The sequence below is a fragment of the Sardina pilchardus genome, chromosome 16, assembly GCF_963854185.1.
Source record: "Sardina pilchardus chromosome 16, fSarPil1.1, whole genome shotgun sequence".
NCBI classification, from domain to species: domain Eukaryota; kingdom Metazoa; phylum Chordata; class Actinopteri; order Clupeiformes; family Clupeidae; genus Sardina; species Sardina pilchardus.
In genome coordinates this window covers 26,729,352-26,740,645 of record NC_085009.1, presented here as the reverse complement: position 1 = coordinate 26,740,645, position 11,294 = coordinate 26,729,352, and the positions used below count along the sequence as shown (strand labels likewise).

The following is an 11,294-nucleotide window of genomic DNA, read 5'->3' as shown; positions in this document are numbered from 1 at the left end:
AACTGGTTTCATAACTAATGAGGTGCCCTCAACATACACACTACAGATTCAGCCTCAGGAATACAGTAATTTCCCACATATAAGCCGCATTGTGTATAAGCCGCAGGACAGTGTTATATGCAAGTTAAAAGAAACATAACCATATTAACACCATATTAACTGCCTCCTTGTATTAACCTCACAACTGAAGAAATTTAGCAAAATCAATGTATAAGCCGCGGCTAATAGTCGGGAAATTACGGTAGAACCCCAGCCCTCAACCCAAATCACAATTGAAGGAGAAGGAGAAGGAGGTGAGCAATACAATCCAATAACTAGCCTAGTTAGTCATCAAGATATCTGGTGGCACCCCTGACTAGGCTACAGTATGCAAGATAAAATGTTAGCCTACACGATACCGGTGCTAAGAACTGGTTTCATAACTAATGAGGTGCCCTCAACATACACTCTACAGATTCAGCCTCAGGAATAGGACCCCAGCCATCAACCCAAATCACAATTGAAGGAGAAGAAGGTGAGCAATCCAATAACCAGTTATTAATCAAGGTATACATTTAATCACATATAGTACAGTAAGTCAATAAAGGCCTGGCCCTCTATTTTATGACTGTATAAATGTATCGAGTTTCTCAGAATTCCTCACCTCACATAACTGCTGACAGGAACATGGTGCACGCACACACACACACACACACACACACACACACACACACACAAAAACACACAGTCATGACCGAGAACTGAAAACATGGATCAGTTTCACAAAAGATTCCGAGCAGGGTTGTGAGATCCACAAGCAGGGATTTCAAGCAGTGATGATTTTGGCCAATCAAAACATGCCATGAGAGCTGTTTTATTTAGTTATTCAGTGTATCAACTCAGAGCAGAGCTGCAGGAGGATAAAATAATATCACTCACTATTATGAGGCTTTGTATGATGACAATACAATAATGAGTGTGTTGTAATTGTAGATGGAATGGTACACTTACATTTACATAAGCAGGACTGTGTTTTTTAGTTGAAATACTGAGGGGCAATTTGGAAATAAAGTCTATGAGATTGAAATTGCAGACTGTGCTTTAATAGATATATTTTTTGTGATAACCTGATGTGCACTTTTTAACCTGACTGTTAATGTATAGCAGATGAGGAGACTCCACTGCAACAGGAGGAAGAAGGTGAACATATTTTAATGTTATGACATAAATAGTCAAATAGCAGCAAATCTATAATTCTTCATTTTACCCATACAAATCACCACAGGCAAAGAACATAGCTTACTACGTATTTAATTAAGTGACATGTCGGCTATAGTTTGGTTGTGTTTGATAATGTCTACACACTCTTAACTGTTAATTTATAGACACGGTGGAAATGGCTCCACTGCAACAGAACCTGGATGAAATGAAAATTTCTGTCTCAGATCTGGAGAAAAAAGGTAACTCATGCTGGCAACTCATGCTAGCACCCATGGGTTAGCCATCCTGCTAGCTCATGTGGAGTGAGGTTTAGAGAGGTGATTGTAATGTTTGGTAGCCAGAAGAGGGCTGTGTGCTGAGATTAACCCTTCCTCCTGACACTTTAAGAGATGTTCTAGCAGTGCTAGCACCAATGGGTTTTAGCCTTCTTGCTAGTGCACTTACTTCCCAAGTTAATGCGTTCGAGTCCAAGCAGGTGAGGGACTGAACTGTGCAGTCAACACAACACAGGCTAACCAACTGTCAATCTGTTCAGCCTTTATGTGTTTAATGTATGTGTTTGTCTAATCTGTGTAATCTCACTCTCGATTGCCCATGGCAAATTTCTCCACCTTAAAGGCTCTTCTTATCTTATCTTACTGTATCTTATCTTGACACATTGGCTGTAACTGTTTGGTTGTGTTTGATAATGTCTACACTCTTAACTGTTAATCTATAGACATTGTGGAAATGGCTCTGCTGCAACATAAACTGGATGAAATTAAAAAGTCTGTCTCAGATCTGGAGAAAAAGGGTAAAATATTAATAGTTGACATTATTCAACATCATTACTACAACTGTCTAGTACTACATGCTACAACTGTCAATCTGTTCTTGCAGTTACCCAGGCAGAACTGCACTACCAGGTAGTTCACAGGACAATAGGAGTCAATAATGAAAACAAAGGTAATTAACTCTTTTTTTAACGTAACACTGTACAATGGAAGAGATTTTAACAACATATATGCACCGGTAACATTTTTTGAATTGCAGTATTAGCCTAGTAGAACACATCACCCTCCATTTTCTTATAATCAGATTGCCATTTGCAATTGTCCAAAATCAAAGAAGACACACTTCAAGAAAGCATACTTCAAGAAACTTCAGTTCTCTATTTTTCTTCTTTCAAGTATATTGACAAGTTGGGCCTCCATTAGTGTCTGGCTACCCTATTCACACATACACATATGTTCTTTGGTGTGACAGTAATACTATGGTGTGTTGTGAAGGACTCAAAGTTTTTCCAACCTCTAATAATCCCCAATGTTGTTCAACTGTGTTGCCTTCTATTAAGACGCCCTGAAAGAATTACAGAAGCAAATAGACAACACTACCACAAGACTGACACACAATGGAGGTAAATATAAAGATTCACATAAATGTTCAGACTGAGATGTTGGTTTATCAACCTTTTAAACAGTAGAACTCAGACTCAAGGAATTAAAAACACTTTATTACTATTCATGTGTTAAGACATTCTGTGTTTTAACTTGTTGGGTAAAAATATGGATAAACTAAATTAAAAAAAATGAAAATGTATTACTCAGTTTAATTTAATATGTAATAATTGTCTAATCTAACTATCTCTATATAAAGGTGCACTGAATACACTGAACAAACAAATTTCAGAGGCCACACTGAAATTGACAGTGGGAGAAGGTAAATCAAAGGAATTTCAGCCAGTACTTATTTTGTTCTCATTAAAAATCATATCTGCAATTTTGCTCCACCCATTTACCATCACATGAAATCAAATGTGTGTATTGAACTTCATGTGTAGATCGTGTCCCACTGGATCAACTGCTGAAGGACCTGACTGAACTGGATCAAAAACATGAAAAACCGAAGAATGGCATTGAAGGTTATTTATTTTATTCATATTTATGTATGTTTAACTAGTGTATGTCATTGCGCTACTCCACAGTGCATTCACCTGTGATGCTTGCTAACTGTATCTTTTACCCCGACAGGACTGAAGAGAAAAATGGATGAAATAAAGAAAAACATGGAGAAAAAGATGAAAGGTAAATCAGATCTAATAAATGAAAGCACAAGCAGTGTAGATAACTTGCCCAAGCACTACTCTAAAGGAATTTCACCAAAACAAGCGGCGGCATTTCCACTGGAACTACACTGGGTTCCACGTCTGAATAGCCTGTCCAGTGACTGGAGCTCAATCATCACACCCTTGTCATTTAATGAAATATTTGCAGCATTACTGTGACGCTGACTTGGAAGAAAATAGGCACAACATAATATGCATAGCATACATTGTACTGTACATTCTTTTTCTGTAACCTCACAAATCTCTGGTGTTTAGTAATCATAAATTCACACTTTTTTCTGATGCTGGCAGAACTCGTGGAAGCCCTGAAGAGAGGAGGAGAGGCGCAAGAGCAAAGCGAGGGTAAATCATGCAATTGATTCATTCCCTTACAGTATGATCATGATACCGCCCGGGATCTCAGGGACAAAAACATGTACTGTGTTTGGAACATCCCCTCATTCACTACATAGATAGATAGATAGATAGATAGATAGATACTGTATTGATCCCCAAGGGGAAATTCAAGGTCCCAGCAGCTTAAGACACCACACTTACTATGTGCTATGTGCTTACTATTCACTACATAGCGTACTATGAAAACTGTATAGTGAATTAATGGATATTCTGAACACAGGCACAAAATAAGACAGGAACAGAGAGCAGAGTTGTAGAAGGCAAAAATAATATCCATGTTATGATGATGTTATGAGGCCTTGTAACTGTCAGTGACAGGAGCTCTTCTGTATAGCAAAAGGATATTGTAGTCCTTAAATCATCTGATTAATTGAGTTAATCTGACTCAAAATATTGAGTGGAGACATTCTTCAACATTATTACTATTTTATTCGTCCCATGTGATGTTTGACATATACTTTGATTGTAATTGAAAAAAACTGTGACTGTCCTGTATAAAGAAACCGTTGTGCTGTGTCACTTTGATTGTGTTTGATCATCTCTACACTGAAAGATAAAGGTTTCTTTTAACTGTTCGTTCACAGGCATTGTGGGGATGGCGGCATTACAGGAGAAACTGGGTGAAATAAAGAATGATGTCTCAGATCTGGAGAAAAAAGGTGAAAACCTTTAATGTTATGATGAAAATAGACAGAAGAGTATCAACAACTCAATGGTCAATTATACCAATACCAATATATTCCACAGACAGAGTTGAATTAAACATAAGTAAAATATTAATCATTACACATCATTCAACATCATTACTACTTAGATGTATGTGACGTATGTGTGTAGTTCTATGACGTATTGTGTGTAGTTCTGTTGTGTGATTGATATTCTCTACACTGAAGGATATACAGTACATTTACATTTGATGTTATAAATACACATGCTGTTTATTTAAAAGTAGCCAGCAGGTATAGTAACTGCAGTGAGTGAACATTCATCCCAACACCTGAACAGACGTGTTAGCACCCATGGGTTTTAGCCACCCTGCTAAATACGGAGTGAGGTTTAGGGGGTTGATTGTAATGGTAGGTAGCCAGAATCAGGCTGTGCAGAGTAACCCTTCTTCCTGACAATTTAAGAGACAAAGCTAGTGATACTAGCACCCATGGGTTAGCCTCCTTGCTAGCACACCCACCTCCCGATCTACAAGTTAATGGGTTCAAGCCCAAGCATGAGGAACTGAACTGTGCAGTCAACACAACACAGGTTACACTAACCAAGTGTCAATCTGTTCATACAGTTGCCGTGGCAGAACTGCACTACCAGATGGTTGAAAAAGCAAGAGCATTCAATAATGAAAAGAAAGGTAAGGTAAAGAGGTAAAAGAAAAATATTGACATTAGATATAACACTGTGCAAAGGAATAGATTTTAATGGCATATGTACCAGTAAAAAATATGGACTTTTTTGGATGTTAACCCCATTTCCTTAAATTCTCAACACAAATCTAGAAATACAAACTTAGCTGGTCAAAATCAAACTCACAATTTCATACAAAAACAACAAACTTTGCGGAAAAAAAGATATTTCACCAGATCTTCGTTTCTTGAAGTCACCCTGAAGCTAATTGGTTTTTACCTTGCTTGAGCTGCTAAAGGCAACAGCTAAAGCTCCCAGGCCGCTACAGCACTATACTGTAGGGAGCATGAACATGATCCCAGAGTGTAGCTCTGAAGCTGCTTGAAAGCTAACTGTTAGCTGTTAATAATAATGATAATTACTCATTAGTATGTTATTTGTCCATGGCAGATTTTGAGATGAAAGTGGGAAACCTGGAGCAAGAGAAACAAGGTAAAATCAATTAATCATTAGTACATATTGGAGACGTGATAGAATGCTGTGATAGAATAACGTTGTTGTGTTCTTCGTAATTTACATTAAGACAATGTTAACTGGTGATTGTTACAGGAAAAACATTACAAGTACCAAAAATATAAATTGTGCACATACAGTACAGTGCAGGGTGCCCACGGGTCATGGATTTCTGGAATATTATGGAATTTTAACCAAGTCTATTCCAGACATGGAATTTGAAAATTTCTCAGGCAAAGTCAGTTATTGATACCCAGAGCTTCACAATTACTCATTTGTGTGTTATTTGTCCCTCTCAGGTCTCAATGTGACGGTGGCAAAACTGGAGGAAGAAAAATCAAGTAAAATCAATAAATACATAACAATACACAGTGTACATTCAAACATACAATTACAAGATCACCATGCCTGTTTGGTGACGGTATTGATTCCACATGCTAATAATATTTTGATGTTATTTGACACTGGCAGATCTGAAGACAAAACTGGGGAAAGAGATATCAGGTAAAATCAGTAAATCTCTACATGTTGGAGACCTGTTGGAATTCTTTGATAGCATTATACGGTTTTATTCTTTATAGCAAATGGTGCAAACACTTGACAAATGACAAATGAAACATGCATTCTGGTCATGGTATTGATACCCAGGGCTTCAGAGTTGCTCTTTTATATGTTATTTTACACTGGCAGATCTCAAGGTGAAGGCGACAAAACTGGAGAAAGAGAAATCAGGTAAAATCAATACATCATTTCATCACAAACGTCCTCAGCATGGCCTTCAGTGTTTGGTCGGCGCATTAATCCTTTAAATGACATTAATAATCGAACACATACTGTACATGCAAACATAAGATAGATAGATAGATAGATAGATACATGTAGATAGATACTTTATTGATCCCTAAGGGCAAATTCAAAAATGTACCTCATTTGACACTGGCAGATCTGAAGACAAAACTGGAGAAAGAGAAATCAGGTAAAATCAAGAAATCATCACAAACTTCATAAACATGGCCTTCAGTGTTTTGGTCAAGCATTAATCAATATCATAATGTTAATAATAATGACAATTGATCGCACAGATACTGTACATGCCGTCATAAAATGACAAGTCCACCATGCCTCTTTGGTGATCGTATTGATTCCAAGTACTTCATAATAATTTGTAACTCATTTGACAAGGGCAGATCTGAAGACAAAACTGGAGAAAGAGAAATCAGGTAAGATCAATAAATAATTTAATCACAAACTTCATAAGCATGGCCTTCAGTGTTTTGGTCAAGCATTAATCCATTACATAATGTTAACGAGCACACACATACTGTACATTCAATCATAAAATGTCAAGAGCACCATGCCTGTTTGGTGATGGCTTTGAATCCAAATGCTTAAGAATGAATTTGTTTCTCATTTGACACTGGCAGACCTGAAGGCAAAACTGGAGAAAGAGATATCAGGTAAAAACAGATCACTACATGTAGGAGACCTGCAAATGCTTTGATAGCATAACATGGTTTTATTCTTTATAACAAATAGTGCAAACACATAATGACAAATTAAACGTGCATTTTGGTGATGGTATTGATACCCAGTAGGCTGGGTGAGCCCTGCCTGACCTGCCAGCGAATTTGGATTTTGCCCGGTAGCTCAGGCTGGAAACCTGCACATCTACAGTATCTCCCCTGCTTCCTGTCCACAAGTTTTGGGTCCAATCACAAACTAGCTTATCCTAAAGACGCACCCGGATCATTGGTCTGATTGGTTGAAGGACTATCCAAGCCTACGGAGTCATTTGAACTATGCCCATTGATCACGCCTCTTGTGCAGTAGAAATAAAGCGCAGACTCCTCAGACTAACGTTCAATCTTAAAAGATTGAGCTGAGTATGGTGATAGCCAGACGAGATACCCAGGACTTCAGAGATGCTCTTTTGAATGTTATTTTGCACTGGCAGATCTCAAGGGGAAGGCGACAGGACTGGAGAAAGAGAAATCAGGTAAAGTTGATAAATCATTTTGATCACAAACTTCATAAGCATGGCCTTCAGTGTTTTATTCAAGCATTGATCCATTTCATAATGTCACTAATATCAATCATTGATCGCACACATACTGCACATGCAAACATAAAATGACAAGAGAACTATGCCTGTTTGGTGATGGTATTGATTCCAAATGCTTAATAATTAATTTGTATCTCATTTGACACTGGCAGATCTTAAGACAAAACTGGAGAAGGAGATATCAGGTAAAATACAAATGCTTTGATGGCATAACACGGTTTTGTTTTCTATAACAAATAAACAATCACTACATGTTGGAGACCTGCAAATGCTGTGATAGCATAGCACGGTTTTATTTTTTATAACAAATAGTGCAAACACATAATGACAAATGAAACATGCATTTTGGTGATGGTATTGATACCCAGGACTTCAGAGTTGCTCTTTTGTGTGTTATTTAACACTGGTAGATCTCAAGGCGAGGGTGACAAAACTGGGTAAAGGGAAATCAGGTAAAGCAAATAAATAATTTAATCACAAACTTCATAAGCTTGGCCTTCTGTGTTTTGTTCGAGCATTAATCCATTTTATAAAGTAAATAATATCAATTATTGATCGCACACATACTGTACTTGCAATCATGAAATCACAAGAGCACCATGCCTGTTTGGTGATGGTATTGATTCCAAATGCTTAATAATTAATATGTATCTCATTTGACACTGGCAGATCTGAAGACAAAACTGGAGAAAGATATATCAGGTAAAATGAACAGATCACTACATGTTGGAGACCTGCAAATGCTTTGATAGTATTACACATTACATTTTATTTTTTATAACAAATAGTGCAAACATATAATGACAAATGAAACATGAATTCTGGTCATGGTATTGATACCCAGGGCTTCAGAGTTGCTTTTTTGTGTGTTATTATGCACTGGCAGATCTCAAGGTGAATGTGTCAAAACTGGAGAAAGAGAAATCAGGTAAAATCAATAAATCATTTAATCATAAACATAAGCATGGCCTTCAGTGTTTGATTGGAGCATTAATCCATTACGTAAGGGATAATGTATAGAACGCCGGTCATTATCGGAAAATAATTCCCGACAGGGCAAAAATAACTGACCGTTAATAGCTCCCTCAACATTCTATAGAGCCGTATAATAAATGATGTTAACAATCGAGCACCATGAGCACCATGGCTGTTTGGTGATGGTATTGATTCCAAGTGCTTAATAATTAATATGTATCTCATTTGACACTGGCAGATCTGAAGACAAAACTGGAGAAGGAGATATCAGGTAGAATACAAATGGTTTGATGGCATAACACGGTTTTGTTCTTTATAACAAAGAGTGCAAACTAGGGATGCAACGGTTTTCAATAATTTATTGAACCGTTCGGTTTGGCCTGTTCGGTTCAATAGACTCACCTAAACCGCAATATTTCGGTATACGCGACATTAAACTTTTTATTTAATACAAGGTTATTGCGCGCGCGTAGCCTGGGAGCGATAGAGAGGAGTGCTTAGGACCCGGGGGATGCGTTTTCTCTGACTGTTCAGCTTGCCTCTCGTCAACCTTGCAACAACCAATCAGAATTTTACTGAATTTCCCAAGAGCCAATAAGCGCGTTGAAATGCAAATGAAGGAGTCATGTGAGAAGAAACAAACGTTACCGGCGGCTGCATGATCATGGCGACATTTGAAGTAGCCCACGAACAAGGCAAAAAGACCGTCAGTAAACAAAGCACAGTGTGCATTGCAAGCACTGCTTCACAACGATCACCTAATAAAGGTAACACATCCAACATGTCGGCCCACTTGCGCCTTCATCACCCGGCTGTAACCTTAAGTGGAGCAGCACGGAGAGTTAGTTTGCCACCGAAAACCCAACCATCCATTGCTGCAGCCTTTCGACAACAATATTCCTATAATTCCCAAAGACATAACGAATACGACGGCGTATTAGGGCCACGTATATATACTTTGTAAAGACGCAAATTTGCCACTTTAAAAGGTCGAAAATTTGCCACATTATAAAGTCTGTGTGTAACAGTGTAACCGGTGGTTTCTGCCCTGCGTTGATTGCTCGCTAGAGTAGCCTAAGAAAGCGTGACGCCGACACAGCTGAGTGTATTCTCTTTTTGATAGTTTACTGGAAAATATTGTAGGGATGGGAGGTTATAGGAGATGGGGAGGCTGACATGTCATTCCAAACTCGGGTCATTTATTTTCCTGACGTTGTACATGCTAGGCTACGGGCAGCGGGAGGTGTCCACTCGAAAAACAATAAACTCACTGCTAAATCAGTCAATCGCTCGTCCACTCGTCAATCACACAACTCTCTCACACACACACACGCACACACACACACACACACACGACAGGAGACACAGGGGAAACAGACACTTTGTGAAGTGGCAAATTTGCCACTTTCTTCTCGGAATATTGCCCCCCCCTGACATCAGGTTGCAATAATGTTCATTTCATTGTTCTAATATTTTTAATGCTGCACTGCACTTTTGTCTATGTTTACATTTTTTACGTTCATAAAAGAGGACAGGGCAGGCACTCCCAAATCAAATATCCATTTGAAACTACACATAATACTACCTCACCAATTATTTTGAGAAGATTTTCAGAATTGTTCACTACTTTTTTGAGGGTGTATAACAGTTAAGTATTTTCTTTAAATGTGTGAAGAACAGTGAGTTTATTAAATAAATAACTACACATTACTTTATGCTGCACTGCACTATGGATAACATTGCCTGTTTATGACAGAAGGCAATGATGGTGTTCTTTTCTTTTAATACATTTTTGTGATTCTGCTTCATCTGTGTCAGGCTATGCATTTAATATTTTCTCTGCAAGTGTAAGTAGAAGCACATTGTTGATTTGAAATAGAAAAGGCAAATATAGCCTCCTGTATGCTAGAGCCAAGATAATATTGATATATTGAAACCGAACCGTTACCGTGGCCCAAAAACCGTGATACAAACCGAACCGTGGCAAAACTGTACCGTTGCATCCCTAGTGCAAACATATAATGACAAATGGTATTGATACCCAGGGCTTCAGAATTGCTCTTTTGTGTGTTATTTTACACTGGCAGATCTCAAGGTGAAGGCTACAGAACTGGAGAAATAGATATGAGGTAAAATCAAAAAAACATGTTGGAGACCTGCTAATTCTTTGATAGCATAACACTTTTATTCTTTATCATGCGAATTAAAGGGTAACTCTCACCAAAATGCATCTTTGGGTGTTTTTGTGAATGTCCCCGAGTCAAACTTTCATTTAAAAGCATGTATACGTTGGAAGTGCCACTTTTAACCTTCTCCATGTTGTCGTTTTCAGGTCAAATGGCATTTTGAATGGGAATCGTAGGGGCACTACTGTTTTGATACACGATCACTATTTTCAAAACACTAAGGCGGCTCGACACAACATGAAACTAGTATCATCAGTATCTCTACACATGAAGCATTGAGAATGTTGTTTGTGTACACATAGCTTACTAAAAAGAAAGGTTTTGGACAACTCACTTCTTGACTGGCATCTTGTGTCATGTTGTGTTGTATTTTAAGGGCATTCTCACTACCTATTTAGTCAAAAGCATTTATCCTGGTAATTTTAAGTGCCATTCACACATGCCACTGTATACAGTCTAGACTACCCATATCTGCCACAATTGTGTGTGTTAATACTTGCATTGATTT

The 11,294-nt window shown here is 38.0% G+C and overlaps 1 protein-coding gene across 1 annotated transcript; it reads left to right on the top strand.

The window, feature by feature from the left end:
* Nucleotides 1-264: 264 nt before the first annotated feature.
* On the top strand, nt 265-11,045 carry LOC134059623 (apolipoprotein A-IV-like). The gene is made up of 28 exons (XM_062516064.1): nt 265-293; nt 455-514; nt 1,144-1,179; nt 1,365-1,439; nt 1,919-1,993; nt 2,080-2,145; nt 2,534-2,596; nt 2,836-2,898; nt 3,020-3,100; nt 3,210-3,263; nt 3,596-3,646; nt 4,285-4,359; nt 4,992-5,057; nt 5,501-5,542; nt 5,863-5,904; nt 6,035-6,067; nt 6,254-6,295; nt 6,507-6,539; nt 6,751-6,783; nt 6,988-7,020; nt 7,518-7,559; nt 7,778-7,810; nt 8,036-8,077; nt 8,295-8,327; nt 8,512-8,553; nt 8,839-8,871; nt 10,688-10,729; nt 10,933-11,045. The coding sequence occupies exons 4-27, from the start codon at nt 1,376-1,378 to the stop codon at nt 10,720-10,722; spliced, it is 1,176 nt and encodes a 391-aa protein (XP_062372048.1). The 5' UTR covers nt 265-293; nt 455-514; nt 1,144-1,179; nt 1,365-1,375; the 3' UTR covers nt 10,723-10,729; nt 10,933-11,045.
* Nucleotides 11,046-11,294: the final 249 nt, after the last annotated feature.